The following is a 22670-nucleotide window of genomic DNA, read 5'->3' on the forward strand; positions in this document are numbered from 1 at the left end:
AATCAACCCAAGGGGAAAAACAAAATGGGCGAGGGGGGGGGGGGGTCAGAGATTTCTGAAACAATCTAGCATTAATAGTTGGGTAGTATCCAGGATTTTTGAGGGGGAGGGGGGTTAAAAAATATTTTTTTTAGCCACACCGGCCAGCCATAATGTAAACAACCACCTCCATTTTCAGCGCGAACAGAAAGTTTCAAGAAAATGACAATATTTCGGTTGTCTTTTCGGATACGGTCCTGATTAAAGCCATTTTTACATCACGTGGTAGCACGGTTACTCGGTTAAATATAGTATAACAGTTATAATGCCACTCTTTAGAACATGATCTTCAAACTTACATTGCTAAAAGATAAACTTTAATTAAAATCAACGTGGCAAAGACGGATAGAAATATGGAAATTAGACACTGTGAATGAGGGCTAGGTCTTTTCCGAAGCCGATTTGGTCAAGTCGATTTTTTTAGGTTTTACCATCAAAACCGTTGTTCAGCCTCGTATGGTACAATGGTTATTCAGTTTAAACATCACACCATGGTTACTTTTTTCTATATGTAAAATATAGCCTCTTGTACCGGGTAATTATCCTGATGATTTGAAATAGCTGACTGGACATACTGTTTCACATTTTTCGCTAATACTTCGCAAAATATGCAAATACTTTTTTTTACGCACAAATTGTATATAACGCACTACCAAAACTTGGGTATTCGGCTATTCATCCTTTCGGAATCATTGAATTCAGTTGGCCAATTTAAACGTGTTAGCTAAATCAGCAACTTAATTTAGTTCAAAATTAAATTTAGGTTCAAATTGCCCGATTAGGAGACCAACGTCATCTATAGCTTATCTTGGATTAAAAGGGGATTAATTCATTGCTATTCAAGGTGATTTTCCCCTTTCTTCATATTTATCAATAATGTGCAATTATTGTATACCGAATTTCAGCTTTTTCATGTTTATTATCGTTAGAAGAAAAAGAACAAATGTCTTCTCAAAATCTTGAGGGAAATTATCTTCCTTATATACAGGGTTTCCTCCTATAATCCTCCTTATATAATATAAGCTTTCGTCAGGGTCTTTTCCATTAAACATTCTGTTACTAACTTGCTTTAATAACTGAGTCCATTTTAATATTTAAACTCACTGCGTCTGAGCAGGTAATTATCCCTGTTTTTTTTTTATACTTTTATATCCCTGTTTTTTTCCATGCACCATGTTTGAAAACAATAATTTTATTTGGTTGTTTTTGTGCCTAGTCAATGTCAAAAATCTTTTGAAATTTGAGAAAATAGTGCATGTTAAAGCGTTGAACATGCTTCCACAGGAGCTAAATGTAGGAGTGCCTTTGGGTCTCTCAAAAATAATTTAAAGAAATATTCAGTTAAAGGTCAAAAAGTTGGAGATAATTTAGATTAAATAAATTTTTTAATTTTTCCTTTGAATATTAATAAAATTTTTGTTAGTTGAAATAGGCGACATGATTATACGTCCGGGGAGGAACCCTATTATTAAGGTTAAGTGAATGCTGAGAAAGCATGTGGTTAACTCAAAGAGTGAAGTGGGAGCCGTGCTATAGGTTTCTGAAGAATATTTATTTTCATGGGTTTCAGCATGTTTTTTTTTGTCACTGAGCAGTATATTTTAAGTTTTTTTTGTTATTAATTAAACTCGAGTTGTATAATATACTGTCATTATTATCAATCAAACCAATCAAGAGTTGCATTCTTTTTACAGGCCAAAAATAGTGCCAACCATCAGGCTATCTGATGCATTCCGGCAAGGTTTTTCAAAGAAATAGGTTATTTGTCTCTCCCTAGATAAGGAATTATAGACCAGCTTTTAAATTATGTCCCAGAAATAGGCCAAAACAGTTAATACAGCGTCTTTTTTAACACCGAAATATAGGATATTAATCACCTAAGCTTTGATAGACCTTGCAGTATACCTAGAAGCCCTGAGTAAAAAATCTAGTGAAATGAATAACTTGGTGAGACTCCTCAAATCTTTGTATGTAATCATTTGCAAGGGCATCTCATTATATATATTGTATTTTCTTAAACACATAAACAATTTTATTTTTGTCACAGAGCAGTATATTTTAAGTTTATTTCTTTTTCATTAATTAAACTCGAGTGTCATTATATATTGTCATTATTATTAAATATGTTAAAATTTATGTCATTAATATATTAAATTTATATTAAAAATTATTAAATTTATGACAAATAACGAGAAAGCTCATTCTTTGTTAAGACAACTATTTAAATATTTTTTTTTTTACAAATTATTTTTGGTCCAAAAACCTACAGGTTAAAGTCTCCATCATCACTGGTTGGATGACTTCAGTAATAAATTATAACTACTACTACTATAACTGGCAACTCACTGCAGTGTCAAGATGCCTGAGGCCAACTCAGCTGCGAACGTTCTTCCTTAATACCAACGTACCCAAAGCATTCCAATTTACACCCTCCCAGAAACTTCCCATTTCTTTACGTTTTCTCCGTATGGTATCCTCCCTCCCCAGACTGTTTAGCCCTAGACGGTTGGCCGAAAAGGACAATCTTCGGCAATCTGTAAACCTTCATCCGTAGAGCGTGTTCTAGCCATCCCAAACATCCCCTCATTATAGCCCTAGAAAGCAGGGTAGAACCACATTTTTCGTACAACTTATTGCTTGAAATAGGGTCAGTAAGACGGGTGTCCAAAACAATCCGTAGACAATTCCTCCGGAAAACATAATAAATCCTCCTCCGTCTTTCAGAGCAACCAAGTTTCCTAACCATATTTAACTCATGTCATCACTGCAGCTTCCAATGTTCTAATCTTGTTTCACGGACTTGTCTTCCCATTTTTCCATATTTTTTTTCAATTGTGAAAAACATAAATTGGTTATTCTGCTTTTAGATTAGACGGATTAATAGATTAGACGGACTAAAAACAAGGATACATTTTTTTTTTGAAATTACTGCAATGTGTAACATTTAATAATACAAATTGGGAGATGATGAGGGTAAAAAAGGGGAAGGGGGGACAAATCTTTAGCGATTCTCCCTTTCATCACTATCATCACTGGTTGCATGACTGTTGCAATAAATTAAAGAGAAGAAAATAGCTTTAAAGATAAAACCTTGACGAGATGTAAAAAAAAGTTTAAAAAAATACTATGTAAAAAAATTCCAAAAACGGGGGGGGCCTTTGGGGGCACGGGGGCCCTTTGGGGGCACAGGGGGCCCTTTGGAGGCACCGAGTGGCCCTTTGGGGGCTTCGGGGGCTCTGGGGGGCGCTTTGAGGGCATCAGGGGTCCGGGGGCCCTTTGGGGGCATCAGGGGGCCCGGAGGCCCTTTGGGGTTGGGATAGGGGACCTTACAACACTGTTCAAATGGAACTTGTGTATTATAACGACCACAGAGTTTCCAAACCAAAACGGATAAAACTTTAAAGACCAATAGAACTCTCCTGAAAAATGAATTTTTCTTTGACATTACTATAAAGAGTAACATTTTATTATAGGAACTGGATTCATGAGGATATGAAAACGTAAAAGGAGGGGAAGACTAATCCCAACTGATCAATCAGTGGCTCTGATCTCGAGCTTCACCGAAGTTCAACCACGAAAAGTGTCCTAGTTGAACTTCCCTGAAGTAAGGATGCTGGGACCGTTTTAAAATTTCTCATTTTAATTTTAATGGTTGAATGTTATTGTCACTCTCTTTCCTTTTATATATTTATGTTTTGCAAAGGACGACCCTTGGACGTAGGATCGAAATATTCATTCAAATATAGGATTCCCCTGTCTTGCCAAATTAATTCCCTATTGTTCTTCTTGTTGTTGATGTTTATGATGGAAAGGCAGTGTGGTCTTCGTCGCTATTTACATCACTTGTAACATAACACGTCCATTGTTTTGTAAAAAGTGACTACAGCAATCCAATACAACACAACAAATAGCACAACACACCATAATAAATATCAAACAGAGCTTTTAACGGCAGGTTCCCATTTGACTAGCCGCTTACTTATCGTGATCTACCTACCACTGGCAAATGAAGCGCATTTTTTTTTTTGGGGGGGGGGGCTTTTTAGAGCTTGTTTTTCTATTTTTTTCGATTTATTTCTGCATGTCAAAGGCAAATTAAGAATCTTTTTTATTGTCTAATTAAGCGGGTTTTTTTTGGCTGTTTTTCCAATTTGCTACTACGTAATAGTGGCAAATTAAGTGCTTTTTTTTTTTTTTTTTTTAGCTATTTTAGAGTCTTATTTGGGTTATTTTTCCAATTTACTTCTACATACACCTGATAAATTAAGCGCCCTTTTTTGGCTATTTACCGCCTTATTTTGGGTATTTTCCAACTTGTTTCTACCTGCCACAAGCAAACTGAAGGTCTCTTTTTTGTGTATTTTCCCAAAGTCACTTCTACCCACCACTGGCAAATTAAACACCTTCGTTATAGTTTTTTTTGTCCTTTTTTGGCTATTTTGCCTATTCACGCCTACCTACCACTTGCATATTAAGCGCCTTTTTGGCTTTTTAGGACTTTTTCTATTACTTTTTCGACTTACTTCTTGCCGAAGTAGGTCTTAAGGTTTTCTTATTGAATCGTTTTCCATCGAAATGACGGGTAACATTTTCAAATGGGTGACGGGTAACGTTTACAAAAAAAAGTACAAAGAAAACGCCATCTTGCATCCTTCGATGCCAGATGACAATATCTGTACTTGCTTTGGAAACAAATGATGGATGGTTCAAGTTTTATATTAATAAATAAAAAAAAACAAGTTTTTTAAACTGAAAGTAAGGAGCGACAATAAAACTTAAAACGAACAGAAATTATTCCGTATATGAAAGGGGCTGTCCCCTCCTCAACGCCCCGCTCTTTACGCTAAAGTTTTTTATTGTTTAAAAAAGTAGAGTTGTGAGAAACAGTCAAAATTTAGCGTAAAGAGCGAGGCGTTGAGGAGGAGACAGCCCCTTTCATATACGGAATAATTTCTGTTCGTTTTAAGTTTTAATGTCGCTCCTTACTTTCAGTTTAAAAGACTTGTTTTTTTTATTTAATTTTTTAACGTTTTTGAATAAATGAAGGTTTTGATCTTGGCTCACCGTACATGAATAATTAAAACAAAATTTTCATATTAATTTACTTTTATTTAGTTAAATGGCTTTCTCGAAACTTGTTTAATTATATTTACGAACATTTTTATTAGTAATAAATATACGTAGCTTACGAATTAACTTATGTAACGAACTTCTATATTCATATATTTTTAATATGTTTATTAGGGGATTCGCCCCCTAGTCAATACCTTGCTCTTTAAGCGAAGTTCGAATTGTGTTCCAATTCTTTAAAAACGACCGCTTAATCACAAAGGCCGTTAATTAGAATAAATAGCTCTTGTGAAAGTACTAAGAAATCTTTGGCTTAAAGAGCGGGGTATTGACTACGGGGTGAACCCAATCATATATGTAATATTTTCTGTTCGTTTGAAGTTTCGATGTTGCTGCTATTGCAGTTGAAATACTTGTTTTCTTATATTAAATTTCTGATCTTTTTTTAAATCATGCAGGGAAGTCCGGCGTCCCCTTCATAGCAATGTCCCTTCCCCCATTAAAACTTCCTTCATTGAAAGATCCTCCCACAAACCCCCCGACCCCCCCCCACACTACCAGGAAAAATCTCCCCTGAAAACGTCTGTATACTTCCAAATAACCAATACTATATGTTAACATTGGGTAAACTTCATAACTTTCAGCCCTCCCCCCGGGAATTTCGGGGGATTAAGTCATCCTAAAAAACATAATTATATTATTTTCGAACGTGTTGAACAAAATGGCTATATCAAAATTTTGATCAGGTGACTTTGGGAAAAAAGTTAGCGTGGGAGGGGGCCTAGTTGCCCTCCATTTTTTGGTCACTTAAAAAGGGCACTAGAACTTATAATTTTCATTCCAATGAGCCCTCCCACGATATTCTAGGACAACTGGGTCGATACAATCACCCCTGGAAAAAAAAAAAACAAACAAAAAAAAACAAACAAACAAATAAACACCCACCCGTGATCTTTCTTCTGGCAAACAATGCAAAATTCCACATTTTTGTAGCTGGGGGCTTGAAACCTCTACAGTAGGGTTCTCTGATACGCTGAATATGATGGTGTTATTTTCATTAAGGTTCTATAACTTTTAGAGGGTCTTTCCTCCTTTTTTTCAAAATTTTGATGGGTACACTTAAACTTAATTAAACTTATATATTTGAAATCAGCATTAAAATCTGATTCTTTTGATGTATCTATTTGTATCAAAATACCGTTTTCTAGAGTTTCGGTTACCATTGAGCCGGGTCGCTCCTTACTTACAGTTCGTTACCACGAACTGTTTGATTTGCCGTTTCGGCAGTTTTCGGCCGTTTAATAGGCGGTTGCTGTTTGGCACGCTGATAAAATCAAAAAGCTGTATGTCGTCTTTACAACTGAACACGAAATACTCTTCATATCGAACAGTTCGTGATAAAGAACTGAAAATAAAGAGGGCCCAATAGTAACCGTAACTCTAAAAAAAGATTTGGTAACAATTAATGCATCAAAAGAACTGGCTGAAACTAAAAGCATGAAAACATTTACCTGATTTTCGAAAAAAGGGGAAAACACCCCCTAAACGTCCAACAATCTTAATGAAAATCACCCCATCAGGTTCAACATATTAGATAACCGTATGTAGAGGTTTCAAGCTCCTATTTACAAATATATGGAATTTTGCATTGTTTTTTTTGCCAAAAGAAAGATCACGAATGCATGTTTATTTGTTTGTTTTCCCCAGGGGTGATCGTGTCGAACCAACAGTCCTAGAAGACTCATTAAGGGAGAGGGGAGAGGACTCTTCAGATTAATTTCTATTTCAGAAAATTGCTAGAACAAGCTCCAAAGGGCCGAATTCGAATTTCGGGGTCAATTAATAAAACACGGCAAACAAAAAAGCAACAAAAACTAAAAGACTGGCAAAAGAAAGCCGTAACATATTAAAAAGATATAAACAAGTAAAATTCCATAAAAAACAAAAAAAAATATAAAGAAATTTTTGAAAAAAAGGGATAATGAAAAAAGTAAGGGAAAAAAAACAACAAGGGAATAAATTAAAACATGGGCAGCACCAATTAATAAGAAAAAGGACACTAGAGGAGTGTTTTGCTTATTTTTCCGTAGTGTATTTTTTCATATCTGCAGGTAAAGCCGTGAAGGGTGGTACAAGACAGGAACAGGCTGAGAAATGGTCCGAGGACAAAATCTGGGTAGGGAGTGTCTTTTCGAAAAAAATATGCTCCGCGGGTTTTTTTTTTGATTTTTTTTTTCTTTATAACGGCGGCACAACATACCTCTCATGTAATCAAACGCTTCTTAAAGAAACTGCAATAGTATGTATTTCTCAAATTTTAATGGCGGAGCAAAACAAACTATCTTAAGTCAAAACCATCATAGCAGCTGGTATTTAGAATTTACCCTTAGACCTGGAAAGTTTCACCCTTTCAACTTAAGACCAGTACAGAGACTTACCTTCCCGTCCCCTTTTGGGTTTATGAACACAACATAATGACCCCCATGATTATCACCAGAGTGAACAAGAACTGCATGAAGAGTATATGTTGCTTTAGATTCTGGATCAGGACTCTGTATAAACTCCGTTAAATCTAACTTCTCATAAAATTCAAACCTGGAAACAATTATATTTTTATTTACATTATAATTATAAGAATAATTATATTATTGGTTTGGTACTTGTATAATATACCCACTGCCTAATATTCTTCTAATATGTTTCTCTGACGCTCAGTCCTAAAGAAATATACAAAAGTAAGATACAAATATAATACTTAATAAACAAATTTGGGCTATATGTTTGCATATGGGGTGGGGGTGGGACGGATGATACAGTATAGCGGGTCTGTATGCCTATTTTGTTAGGTACAATTATTTTGCATATTATTTACTGAGGATTATTTTCTAACTTCAAACTGTCCAGATACTTTACTCCCCCCCTAATGTGCAAATATATAGCCCAAATTATATATTTTCCATCTATTCTGTCACTTCTCTTTGTCTCATGCTAAGCTGAAAGAAACTAACAAACAAAACCGGTTCTATAATGCGTCAATGAATGAACAACTTGAGCGATATTGGGTTTATCATCCAAGTACCATTAATTTTTTGAAAAAATTAAATCCAGCACACAAAACACAAAAATCAATCGACTACTTCCACGAATAAAATGTTAAAAGCAAAAAAAAAAAAAAAAAATATTTCAAGAAAGGGGGAAAACAGACCCCAGAAGAGATTTAATCTTGTCGAAATTTACATTTTACATTCTAATAGTTATAATTCTATAGAAGTATTCTAATTAGAATTGTTTATTATTCTAATTTATTCTATACTACTATTTAAAAATTCTATACTACTATACTAAAAATTCTATAGTAGTATATAGTATATAGAATGAATTATTCTATATATTGAATTATTCTAGTTATAATTAGAATTATTTCTGTTATTGACCCCTTAGTTTTCCAATATGATACTGGTTAAGTTGTTTTTGCTCTTAGCATTATTTATTGTTTTTTTTTTCTTCTGTTTTTTTCTTCTTTTTTTTTTATTGTGCTTTGTGTTGATTATCAAACAGATGATTATGATATTGTGTGATATGATGGTCGTGATATTGTTGTGTTTGTTTTCTTTTTTTACTTTTCACAACTCCACAGTGTCATTCCCTATGTTCATTTGTGGGTTATGAATAAATAATTAAATTATCCGTATCTGAGGCAGCATTATCCACTGCGGTACTGAAGCAGCGCTGTCATAATTTGGAGTACGCTCTTACTACAGAGTAAAAAACCAAATAGAACGTAAAAAAAATCAAAAAAAAAAACGTGCCAATTGGACCCATATTCGGCCTAATTATACCTGAAAACAACCAATTTCTAATATTTTTCTTTATTATTTTCTCAAAATTATAAAGTTTTTGGGGCAGTATAACATGGATTACATTTTCATCAGTGCTGCTACGTTGAACCAAACAATAAATAAACATAACTAATCTTTTAAATTTGACACCGCTTTTCGTCGGTATAAACTAAAAAAAATAATAATCTGTTTATTCCCAAAGGCATCTACACCCAAAAGGGAAACTACATTTTAAGGTGTCTGGTGCCACGTGTTTCCCCCAATTTTGCACCTTTGTTATTATTTTTACTGCTATTACTGTTATTTTATAATATGATTTTTTTATAAATATGATTAATTTAATTAGCATAATTGGTAAAACTAATATAATAACAAGTGTCTTATCCCAGTTCCTGACAAAAAAAAAAAAAAAAAAAAAAAAAAAAAAAAAAAAAAAAAAAAAAAAAAAAAAATGAAGCTTGTAAAAATGACGACGACTGATTAACAGAAGTCGTGGTGTTTGGAGAAATGTTTGCTGCTGTGGTGGCGTCAGGTGGCTCATCTTGCGATGTCCACCCATCTTGCGATGGCTACTCATCTTGCGATGAGTAGCCAGTAGGCGTAGTATAAAGCGACATACATATGTCATATGTCATTTCCTGAACAGAAAAATGATCACGGAGCGGAAAAAAACAAGTGTTGCCAAACGCTAGGTGGCTTTGATAGCTTTTTGTCGACACTAGCACCAGTTCCAACTCTAGTAAATCACACAAACTCTTTGCATAACGCACCAAAGCAGATGAAGGGTAGGGGGGATTATGCCCTCAACTTACCTATCATTCAACTTAACTATAAACTTACCCGACTTCCCTATCATCGCTATTTTGCTATTTGAGCTTAGTTCTTAGCTAAGTGGGTTCATTTTTTTCAAAATATTTCAGCTTATATATGATGCCAAGTTAATTTTATAGATAAGGCTATAAAGCGGATGGAGGGGGGGGGATTGTGCCCCCGACTTACCTATCATTAAACTCATCTATGAACTTACCAGACTTCCCTATCATTGCTATTTTTTATTTGAGCTTAGTTCTTAGCTTAGTGGGTTCATTTTTTTTCAAAATATTTCATCTTATATATGATGCGTTATTTTATACATAAGGCTATAAAGAAGATGGGGGGGGGGGGATTATGCCTCCAGACTTACCTATCATTGAACTTAACTGAGCAATCAGTAATTGGATCGTACTGAAAGCGCATTAAATGCAGATGAAGTACAGGTGGGAAGGTTTGAAATATCACACCCTTTTCAGCCTCTTGAAGGCCATGCTCACCGGCATCATATTTATTATCCCCGTCTAGTGTTTCTGTGGTGATGTAGTCTTTGAATGACTCGTAAACTGAAAGTACGTAAAACGTAAGTTACACACATTACGTGAGTAAAACGTAACAGACTCTTTTCAAACTGGAATTACGAACAGCTAAATAGCTACGATATATTTTTTCATTGTAAAAAATAGTTGTAGACAAGTCCAATATTCAAATATTTGATAAAGGGGATGGGGGTGTCTGAGGACTTTTATGTGGCAGATATGGAAAAAAAAACATCATCTTGAGCCAAGCCAATTCTTCAAGGTAGGGGGTTCTCAAGCCCAGCCGACATGAAGAGAAGGGGGTATACCCTGTGTACAGGTATACCGTAACCGTTATTTCGATATATTGTAGCCTGATAATTTTATCTGATAATCTTAATAATTGCCTGAATATAGATGGCCGGACATGATCCTAAGGAGGTGGCCCAAAAAGGCGTTATTTTGTTTTCTTTACGCTTTTTTTTACACACTATTCTTGCGAGGTCCGCGGAGCCAACCCCAGGGGGAAGATCCTCCACTTCCCATTGTCCTGTGTCCCACTGTGTCCATTTATTTGGACACAAGGGACACCGGCTAAGCTTTTTACAACAGAGTGGGGGGGGGGGGGATTATAGAAATTATCCGGGATGGCTAAGGTCTAAAAAAAAAATGTTTAAAAAACTATCATCTTTAAAAAACAAACAATAAAACTGCTAATATTGCATTAACAAAAAAAAATTTCACGTAATTGTGCCTTATGTGTTAAAACTTATGGTACTTCCACTAGGACAAACATTTCCCTACTACCTTGCCTCAATATCTAACGGAATAGAGCCAGATGGATGAAATTTCCGGTGATATAATAAAATCACAGTTAGTGCCCCTTTCAAAGGGATCACGAGGATTTGGAGGAAGCAAGCTTTCCTCTCCTAGCCTTTTCTGCTCAGTTTCCCCTGTAAGGGACCTAAAAATTGTGATAGTCATTTTTTTTTCAAAAATTTGTTTTCAGAAAAGCATTAGTTTTTCAAAATTCTACAAATAGCCAATAGGAAACTATCATGAGTTGGCTTAGATGAACTAATTTGGCAGAAAACGCTAAAAAAGGATTGGCAGAATATACTTAAAAAGCGATAATTCTTTTCATTTTAAGTTTTTAATTATCTTTTTACTTCCATCAAAAAAGCTAGCCTAAAAAATAACAATGTAACAAGGGTTAACAAAACTTTTTAGTACCAAAATGTCAAAATGAGCAAAAATTGATATTTTTTGTATTCCATCAATCAACTGGAATCTAAAAAATATTTGACTCGTGTTGCTCCACAGCACTCATGTTTTCATCCCCCATGGCCCAATTACATGATAGATAAAGCCTTACTTTTTTCCCTTGCAGATTATATCATACATTATTTGTGTGGATTTGGCAATGTTCTCTATGTTTTCCATTTAAAAAGCAAATCATACAATAATTTGAAATAGACATTGTCAGAGCCTAGACATTATCATTTTCAATAAAATATTTCTCAAGAGGTAATGAAAAGAAATAGCCTTTCTGTATTTTATGCATAACATAAAGAAAGAAAAACGAGCAAAAATGGGGTTTTTAAAGGCCAAATGAAAATACTGGAAAAACATAAAAAAGCGAATATTTCGAGGGGACAAACGCCTCTATTCTTCAGCGCGAAACGAAAAATATAATCAATGCGAGTGCCTAAGAACAAATAAACAAATAAAACGCGGAAAGTCAACGTGAATGTAAAAAAAAAAAAAATTAAAAAAAAAAAAAAATTTAAAAGATGAATAAAAATCAATAAAAGCCAACAATATTTAAGAATTAAAACCAAATACCTAACAACAATAAAAGTGAGTCATTCACCAATATCCGTGATTTGCAAAGAAATTCAAAATTGGACCGCCTTTTTTTGTTCTTGGTTTGTTCTTTGGCATTCGCATTGATTATATTTTTTCGTTTCGCGCTGAAGAAGAGAGCGCTTGTCCCCTCGAAATATTCGCTTTGTTGTGTTTCGCAAGTATTTTCATTTGGCCTTTAAAAACCCCATTTTTGCTCGTTTTTCTTTCTTTATGTTATGTCAGCCAATGTGGTTTAAGAAATTATTTTATGCATCGTGTCATCACATTATGAAAATAGTTAGTTCAGCAGAATCTGAACTGAAATAATTAGCGGGAGGAGGGTGGGGCAGGGAAAAAAAATTTGATGTCCACGGTACTTTCAAGGGAATTTTCTCATAGATCTACAAGTCTCACAATATTTTTTTTTCTAAAATGCATGTACATTAATTATGTATTTTTTTTTGTGTTTCACTATGTGGCATTTTTTTTTTACCAGAAGTTACTTTTTTGTACTTGCGTTTATTTATGTTACCTTTGTTTGTTTTACTATGTCAGTTTTTTCTTATTCTACTATGTAACTTTTTCCTCCATTGTTTTATACGAAATACCTTCGTCACTTCATAAATTTACGTCACTCGGTTGCTTTGACGTAAAAACTTCACAAATATTAAAAGTGGAGAGAGTTATATTGACTTCAGAGGGGCATATTCCCTTTTTTTGGTTGGATAAAATCATTAAAAAATAATTATAACTTACTATTTTTCTTTCCTTTGATATTTAGTTGGATGTCATAGTAACTCTCGGCTCTTGATGACGTATAATTTACATGCTTACATTTGATGAATGACTGGAAAAGAGGGAATAAGCTATGAACAGCATGGAAGAACAAAGAAACAAAGAAATAAAACGAATAAAAAAAAGAAACAGAAAAAGAAAGATAGAGGAAGACGAAGAGAGAGGGACAAAGAGGAAAAGAGAAATTCGAGAGTGAAAAACAAATTATCAAATCGTGCAGAGAACAAAATAGTATATTTCTCCTTTACAAACATTTTTTTTACAATGGAGGGGGGGGGGGGGAGTGTAGCCTTCATACAATGTTTGAAATTAGTTATGGTACTTGTGGGATACACCCCCAACCACTCAAGTTGTTCATTCATTGACGCATTATAGAACCGTTTTTTTCCGTTAGTTTCTCTCAGCTTAGCGTGAGAAAAGACAAAGAGAAGAGACGGAATAGATGGGAATATATAATTTGGGCTATCTATTTGCATATTAGAGGGGGGGGGGTAAAGTATTTGGACAGTGTGTAGTTAAAAAACAATTCTTAATATATAATATGTAGAATAATTGCACCTAACACATGAGGAATGCAGACCCACTATGCTTTACCCCCCCCCCCCCTGATGTACAAATATATAGCCCAAATTTGTTTCTAAAGTATTATATTTTTATCTTACTTTAGTATATTTGATTAGGATTAATCGTCAGAGAAACATGTTAGAAGAATATTAGGTAGGAGGTATATCATACAAGTACCTTAGCTATTTTCCTGTTGTAAAACTTTCAAAACTAATGTCATTACTTATTGATGACGAAATTTTATCTTTTCATGTATAAACAATACAAAATTTTAAATTCGTATAATACAAAATTTAAAATTGTTCATAAAACAAAAGGGAACATCTCAATTCTTTCAAAAACTAGTTTCAATGTGATAAAGATCTACCTAATGTGTTAGCATCTATTGTTGCAATTACAAAGGCGCTCATTTTTATAGAAGGAGGGAAGGCCATCTGTGCTGTGGGGGGGGGGGGCAATGTCGACGAGATGGGGGGGGGGAGCTCAGGGTCTTGAACCTTTTGAAATCTAAGAATTTCCTAAATTTCTGGGCGCTTCTTATAGAAATTATCAAATTAAATTTGACTGAGTCAATGGGGGGAGAAAGCACAGAGTCAATAGAAATGAATTGGTCTAAATGGGGCAAATCGGTGTGGGCAATTTGCACTGTATACATAACTGAAGCCATTAGTGTGTCGACAATAATTTTATGACAAAGACTTCTCGAATGCGTCTGTATCTACCATTGCACTTGCAAGAGCATATTTATTCCCATAGAATGTATAGGCTATATGACTAACCAAAGTCATAACTATTCAGTTATACATGCTTGCTTGTACTTCAAGCAGGCCGCAAGCGTTGGCTCCGCCTGGTGTCCAGCGATTCCGACATGGCAGAGTCCCAGTTTTGTGTGAGTTTTGCTTGAACAGTCTCAGTCCAGTCCCAGGTCAGTCCAGTCCGGGTCAATCCCACGAAGTTCCGGTTTGGCTTGAACAGCTCAAGCACAGACTTATCCTCTCATGGCTTCTGAATCCACCGAGCGCTTCTAGGTCGGCTTTAACGACACTTGTTCAGGTTTTCTTCTACCTCCGATGCTCCAACTGCACTTGGGTAGGCTTTGTGGCTCCACTTAGTAGTTTTGGGGACAATTGTTTTCAGACCGTCTCAGGGCTGGGTCGAACTACCAGAGCCGTCTTTGTTTGATCACAGTACTAACATTAAGCTCAAGCTGGTATTTCTTCTGCAGCTCCGTATTTCCGGTTCGATCGTTAAGTCGGATCCCTGCGATTTGGCTTCAAAAGGTGTGCGATTTGGCTTCAAAATCAGAAATTGGATGTTGGCTGTTTTCACACTTCCTTAGCAATGCATTTATCGCCTGAATTTCTAGTCAGATTTAAGCCATCTGCTCAAATAACGATCTGCTCTTCCAAGTTTAGGTCTCGCTAGAGCTAAACAAAAAGACTATTCATTTCCAACATTGTCTCTAAGATGTTTGCATATGATAAAAAGTTAACAAATGTTTGATAGGGTGCCGTGGACTAGACACTTAAAGTTCGACAGGTTTTTCCTTACTTAAATCCTATTAAAACAAACTGTTTTCGCAATAGATTTTAGCACCAATTTTAAGTAAAGGATGAAAATTTGACATGCGCCTTTTCGTTCTGAGCACAACAATGTAATTTTATTACCTAAAATAAATAAATAAACTAAAAATGATAAAAAAAAAATGGACAAAAGCGTGAAAATTCCCTTAAGTTCTGATATGAGCATCATTATTATTAACATGTGTCTTTTTGTTTTAAGCACAGTAATATAATTTTATTATCTAAATTAATAAATAAACTAAATGTAAAAAAAAGCTGATTTGAACATGACTCTTCACAGGAATCACAGAAATACGGTAAAAAATAAAACAGATCTCAAAGTCAAATTTACGATGGTGCTTGTTAATTACAGAACACAATTAAGAATTTGATCTGAATGTAAGATATGAGAAAACCAGTTACATAGCCACAAATACAAGCGACTGGTGACAGAATGCATTGGACTTGCACAATCTGGGATATATATTTGCACATTAGGGCGGGGGGGGGGGGGTAAAGCATAGCGGGTCTGCATACAAAATGTGATAGCTACAATTATTTTGCATATTATGAAGTAAGAATTGTTTTTAACTTAGCGCTGTTCAAATACTTTACCCCCACACAGGTAATGTGCAAATATATAGCCCAAATTATATTAGTCCAATAAATTCTGTCAAATTAAATAAGTCATGTGGCTATGAAACATGAAACCGGTTTCTACAGATCTACATGTCAGAATTCTTGAATATATCCTGAATAATTAACAAGTACATATATGACAACTTATTTAAGTCATTAATATTCATAAAAAATCATTCGAAGCTAGTTGTTTTGAATGATATAATATTTTTATTTATTTAAAACTAACTTCTTTAAATTCTCATCAAGGAGGCACACTTGTGCCTCTATAAAGAGGCGACCCACCACAATGTTAAGCGATTTCAGGTCCTAGAGGTCGCAGAGAGACGGCGGTAATTGCATTTTGTAGCCCAAGCTCAAACTAAGAAACTTGTAAAATTTCATCCTCCTCCGACTTTATCTTCATGGGTTAAACTGGGCCGGAAGTTTCGACCCTCCCACCATAGCCCCCCTTTAACGTGGTTCAATTGGGCTGAAGTTTAGAAGTTGAGATTTCCTAGGGCCCGGGAACTTATCCTCGAAATTTCAGCTCAATCCGATCACTCCTTCCCTGTTTTCAAAAAACCAAATATAGCCACTTAAAATTCATCTCTTTTTTTTTTCTTAGCCACGCCTACAGGCCACAGTTGGCAACGGATCCGGTTGAATGAGGACTCATTCGAAGCAGAATTCGACCTGTTAGGGCCTTTTGATATTTTCAGACCGAAAAAATTATCCCCCGAATTTACATTTACGAAAAACCTCGTTTTCCTATATTAGCCCATGTTAATTTTTCCCTCCACAACCCCCCTTTAACGTTGTCTGATCGGGCTGAAATTTAGAGGATAAGCTTTCCTGGGGCCTGGGAGCTTATCGTCGAAATTTCAGCTCAATCTGATCACTCCTTCCCTGTTTTCCAAAAACCACATATCAAGATTTTTGGGAATTTGCTTGCGTCGAAAATACCTTCTATTTGCTAAACAACAATTACTATTGTGTTTGTATAGTCCAGCGGCTAAGACTTAAGACTTTCAGGCGGAAAACTCGGGTTCGATTCACCATCAGAGCAACTTTTTTATATACTTTGAAAAGAAACTCAGTTTCTTTTTTAAATTATTTGAAAAAAATTACGTTTTCTAAAGAGTTAAAGAGGCTGAGTTACAAGGTCGACCCTTAAAACGTACAGGGATTAGGAGGCACAGTTGGGGGGCTGTTAAAGAGGCTGAGTCACAAGTTCGAACCTTAAAACGTACAGGGATTAGGAGGCACCCTGTACGACGTGATTTGAGTATTCAGGAATTAAAAGCCTTAACACAAGAATGTTCAAGAGCGGGGGGTTTGGGGGGCGGCAGCCCCCAACTTTAACTCCTGACACGATCAGCTAACAGTTAGTCAAGCAATAATAAGTAATAAACTGTACAAAAACGTGCAGAAATTATTTGAAAAAAACTACGTTTTCTAAAGAGTTAAAGAGGCTGAGTTACAAGGTCGAACCTTAAAACGTACAGGGATTAGGAGGCACAGTTGGGGGGCTACCACCCCCAAACCCCCGCTTTCGCAGCCTTTAAATATAAAAAAAAATTTCTTTAAACTGAAAGTAAGGAGCGACATTAAAACTTAAAAAGAACAGAAATTATTCCGTATATGAAAGAGGCTGTGCCCTCCTCAACGCCTCGCTCTTTACGCTAAAGTTTTTATTGTTTAAAAAAAGAGTTGTGAGAAAGTCAAACTTTAGCGTAAAGAGCGAGGCGTTGAGGAGGGCACAGCCTCTTTCATATACGGAATAATTTCTGTTCTTTTTAAGTTTTAATGTCGCTCCTTACTTTCAGTTTAAAGAAATTTTTTTTTATATTTAAAGGCTGCGAAAGCGGGGGTTTGGGGGTGGTAGCCCCCCAACTGTGCCTCCTAATCCCTGTACGTTTTAAGGTTCGACCTTGTAACTCAGCCTCTTTAACTCTTTAGAAAACGTAGTTTTTTTCAAATAATCTATGATATAAGTCTAAAAAAAAAAAAAAAAAAAAAAAAAAAAAAAAAAAAAAAAAGCTTTGCCTCCTGAACTGGTCTTAGATTTGTTTTCCTATCAAGTCTCTTATAGAAGTAGTAAGTTTAGAGAGTATATTTCTTCATGTGGAAACAATAACTCTTTTGAGAGGAATCGGGGCTCCATCAAAATGGATCATGCTATGTTGTACTATGGATGATCCATTACTATGTATGATACATACTATGTGTCTCACCTCAATATCTGGTTAAATAATCTTGTCGTGCGGATCAAAGGCAGCGCAATAGCACTGCCTAGGTAAAGAACAATGTTGGCACAATGTATTTTTTTTCCTCCGTACCCGGGCAGTTCGTATCGAAGGAGTTGTCGTAGAAACTTCGAAAAGGGCTCGTTCGATTGGAAATTGGAGTGGCTAGTGCCTTTTTTAATAGTCGAAAGTGATTGGAGGGCACATAGCCCCCTCCCCCATGCCCATCATTCCCCCACATACATCAAGTCAAAATTTTGAAATAGCCATTTTGTTCAACATAGTCGATTTCCAGGTGGAAAACACATTTTTGAGGAGGACAATCCCCCTCAACCCTCGAGGCTAAGGTGTTGAGTTACGCCCTGGGGCCATATAAGAACGATGTTGGCACAATGTATTATTTATTTTTTTTCCTTTAGACCAGGGCAGTTCGTATCGAAGAAGTTGTCGTAGAAACTTCGAAAAGGGCTCATTCCATTGGAAATTGGAGTGGCTTGTGCCCTTTTTAACAGTCAAAAGTGATTGGAAGGCAACTAACACCCCTTCCACACCCACCAATTCCCGAAAGACATCCAATCAAAATTTTGAGATAGCGATTTTGTTCAGCTTAGTTGATTTCCAGATAAAAATTATGTTTTTGAGGAGGACACTCCCCCACAGAATTCAGGGCAAGGATTGTAAGTTATGCCCTGGGGGCACATAAGGTTTTTTATAGATGGCGTTGTCGTAAAAACTTCAAAAAAGGCTCATTCGAATGGAAATTCAAAGGGCTAGTGCCCTTTTTAACAGTAGAAAGTGATTGGAGGGCAACTAGCCCCCCTCTTACGCCCACCTTTTCCCCAAACACATCCAGTCAAAATTTTGAGATAGCCATTTTTATTCATCGTAGTTTTAAGTTCTGTAAATTAGGTCTTTAAGGATGACAACCCCCTCACAGCCCTCGGGGCAAGGGTTGTAAACTATGCCCATACAACGCGTTGTCGTAGAAACTTCAAAAAGGGCTCATTTGATTAGAAATTGAAAGGGCTTGCGCCTTTTTTAATAGTCGAAAGCAATTGGAAGGCAACTAGCACCTCCTCCACGCCCACCATTTCCCCAAACATATCCAATCAAAATTTTGACATAGCCATTTTGTTTAACGTAGTTAAAAGTTCTGGAAATTAGGTCTTAGAGGATGACTACCACCCTCACAGCCCTTAGGGTAAGGGTTTTAATTTATGCCCTGGGGGTATATAAGGTGCTTACAGAAAGTGTTGTCGTAGAAACTCAAAAACGGCTCATTCGATTGGAAATCGAAAGCCCTAGTTCTCTTTTTAATAGTCGAAAGTGATTTGAAGGCTTGACATTTTTATAGTAAAGATCGATGTGGGTATAATGTATTATTTTCTTGTTGTTGGTGTTGTTTAAACCAGGGCACTTTGTATCGAAAGAGTTGTCGTAGGAACTTCGAAAAGGGCTCGTTCGATTGAAAATAGAAAGGGCTGATGCCCTTTTCAATAGTCAAAAGTGATTGGAGGGAAACTAATCTCCCTCCCACGCCCACCCTCCCATTTGCGCATTATGTTTCAAAACTAAATGTTGCCTTAAGATTAAATCAAAATGCACTGTGTTAATGCTAATTCCCAATAAGGCATCTTAGCAGTATCCCAAGAACGACTGTTCTTGGGATGTTCGACTGTATTATGTTCAGACTTTCGGGGCTACTTCTGCTCTTAAAATTTAACCAAATCAAAATAGCGTAAGTGTATCCAACCGATCAAAGAAAGTAAACAGATTTTTTCCGAATGATATCGAATCTTCTATTTCAGGTCAACTAGAGGACGTATGAAACTAAATTAAAAACTGCTATTTGTGTCGAGATTCTTAAAAGGGTGCATGTTGTTAAAAATTGCAGAAAATTTTTCTCCAGCATACAAATAGCAGGCCAACTATAAATTCTTAAAAAAAACGAAAAGATTTAAAGTATGATTTCATTTTTCCCTGAAAAGACTATGTCAAAATAAAACGAACAGAAATTAATTAAAAAAACTTTTTCCACAAAATAAGTTTTTCAAAGAAAAGTAAAGAACTCCATTAAACGAAAAATGAGCAAAAATCAGAATCAGAATCATTTATTAACATAAAAGCTTTCGTAGTCAGGGTTTAAATCCCGACTAAATCGCGCTATTATTTACAAAGTAAACAAAGACACAAAAAATTAATACACATGTCACTTATTGTAGACAGAAACATAAAAAGGCACAAACGAATTGCTGAAGCGATTAGTGCGACACTTGGGCTGGGCTAGCTTTGTTGCTTTTGATCTTGTAGTTACTTTTTTTGTGAGCATTGAGGGTAATATATTTCTGTGTTTATCACTTGTCAGAAGAAACTGGCCAAATTTACAGATAAGTTGAAAACGGCGGTCGTGAAGTGACGGCAAATTTAGTTGACAGTGCTGATTCGTAATCGGTACATAATCTACCAAGCGTGAAACTACCACATATCAGCATCGATAAATAAATGAAACCCAAAACGAACAGAAATTACAATAAATAACCGAGTCAAACTCAAAACGAGCAGAAATTAACATAGGTTGGGCTCAAAACCCCTATGCCTTCCCAAGGCCAGAACATAATTTGCACTTTACTGTAAAAATACAAATGAATGTGCATTGTCAGTTTAATATACATATACTGATATTTAATAATCAAAATGTTAATATTATTTGATTTATTAAAGTTATAAAAGTAAAAACATTTATATTTTTTTCAGTAAAGGTAATTAATTCAGTAAAGGTAATTTTTTCAGTAATTAAGGAAAATTTTCAAAGGTTTCTTTCAAGTGTTTTGAGAGTTAAAGGTTTTTTTTTTTTAGTTGCTGCAAAATTAAATCTTTATTCCAAATGCTTCGAAAGGCAAGCATATACTTTATTTTTGATACACCGTCTTATCAACTCTGCACTTCTAACAACTTACACGTAGGAAAAACCGCGATTCTCATAATTGTTATTTGGTTCTTTCACAGCTATGATGTTTTTCAGGCAGTTAGACGTTTTTGTTATTGTTGCCACGTTGAATTGTTAAACAAATAAGCAGAACTAATTAGCTAGATTTGACAACACTTTTCATCCGAAGAAATTAAACACTAACAAACTGTTAATTCTAAAGATAACTACATCTTCAAAGGAAAGCTACACCTTCTTTCCTGTTCCTTATTTTTCATTCCTTTTCTTATTTACCTTTGTCCTTACTTTTCACCCACATGTCTTTAAATCTGACAGCCAATGCTACCAAAAACTAAATATCTGCATATGCAGATCTTTTTTCCATTAAAAATTGAACTCGCAGAATTTTCCTAATTATTAGAAATTAGGAAAATTTTAAAAACCTTATTTCCTTTTCCTTATTTTTCACCCACATGTCTTTTTTAATATGACAGCCACTGCTACCAAAAACTACATATCTGCATAAGCAGATCTTTTTCCATTAAAAATTGAAATCCAGAATTTTCCTAATTTTGTGAAGGTTTTAACGAATTTAATATTCAATCTTCACTGTACTTCACAATTTAAGGTGAAACCAAGAAAAACTAACTCAATGCCTAACTTTTTGAGGTTTTATTATGCCCTTACATCAGTAGCTGTTCTGGCCTCTCTTGCGTCCGAAGCAAAATGTTAATTAGCACCCCCCCCCTGTCTCCTGCTAATTTTCGTCGCTTTTTTACAGACCTTCTTGGCTGTCATTAACGTCCAAGGAGATCAGGTACACCAAACCTATGAACCTGGGCCACATTTCTTAATAAAGAAGTAGCCCCAAAAAGAACTTAAAATACCTTCAGAATACCAATATCACACTCTGTATATCAGTTTTATTCTGCTTTTCAGTTAGCAGGGCCGCAATTCTCAATAAAGAGATAACCTCAGAAAGAACTTAAGATACTTGCAGCATACCAAAATCACACTCTGCTTATCAGTTAAAAGGGCCATAATTCTTAATAAAAAGATACCCTCGGAAAGAATTTGAGATGCAGCATATCGAAATCACACTCTGCTTATAAGTTAGGAGGGCTACAATTCTTAATAAAGAGGTACCCTCAGAAAAAATTTAAGATACTTGCAGCATATCGAAATCATACTCTGCTTATCAGTTAGGAGGGCCACAATTCTTAATAAAGAGGTACCCTCAGAAAGAATTTAACATACTTGCAGCATATCGAAATCACACTCTGCTTATCAGTTAGGAGGGCCACAATTCTTAATAAAGAGGTACCATCCGAAATAATTTAAGACGCAGCATATCGAAATCACACTCTGCTGATCAGTTAGGAGGGCCACAATTCTTAATAAAGAGGTACCCTCAGAAAGAATTTAAGGTACTTGCAGCATATCGAAATCACACTCTGCTTATCAGTTAGGAGGGCCACAATTCTTAATAAAGAGGTACCTTCGGAAATAATTTAAGATGCAGCATATTGAAATCACACTCTGCTAATCGGTTTGTAGGACCACAATTCTTAATAAAGAGGCACTCTCGGAAAGAATTAAAGATACTTGGAGCATATCGAAATCACACTCTGCTTATCAGTTAGGAGGGCCACAATTCTTAATAAAGAGGTACCCTCAGAAAGAATTTAAGGTACTTGCAGCATATCGAAATCACACTCTGCTTATCAGTTAGGAGGGCCACAATTCTTAATAAAGAGGCACCTTCGGAAATAATTTAAGATGCAGCATATCGAAATCACACTCTGATTATCAGTTAGGAGGGCCACAATTCT

General features: G+C 35.5%; 1 protein-coding gene across 1 annotated transcript in view; it reads right to left on the bottom strand.

Moving 5' to 3' along the window:
• Positions 1-22670, bottom strand: part of Usp7 (Ubiquitin-specific protease 7) — a 101227-nt gene that overhangs the window by 37008 nt on the left and 41549 nt on the right. Inside the window, 3 exon segments of the mRNA XM_089103777.1 lie at positions 7548-7704; positions 10132-10324; positions 12881-12971. Coding sequence (XP_088959903.1) covers positions 7548-7704; positions 10132-10324; positions 12881-12971 — 441 coding nt within the window.

This window comes from Artemia sp. Qi Xiang Cuo, chromosome 17 (assembly GCF_049724085.1).
Source record: "Artemia sp. Qi Xiang Cuo chromosome 17, ASM4972408v1, whole genome shotgun sequence".
NCBI classification, from domain to species: Eukaryota; Metazoa; Arthropoda; class Branchiopoda; order Anostraca; family Artemiidae; genus Artemia; species Artemia sp. Qi Xiang Cuo.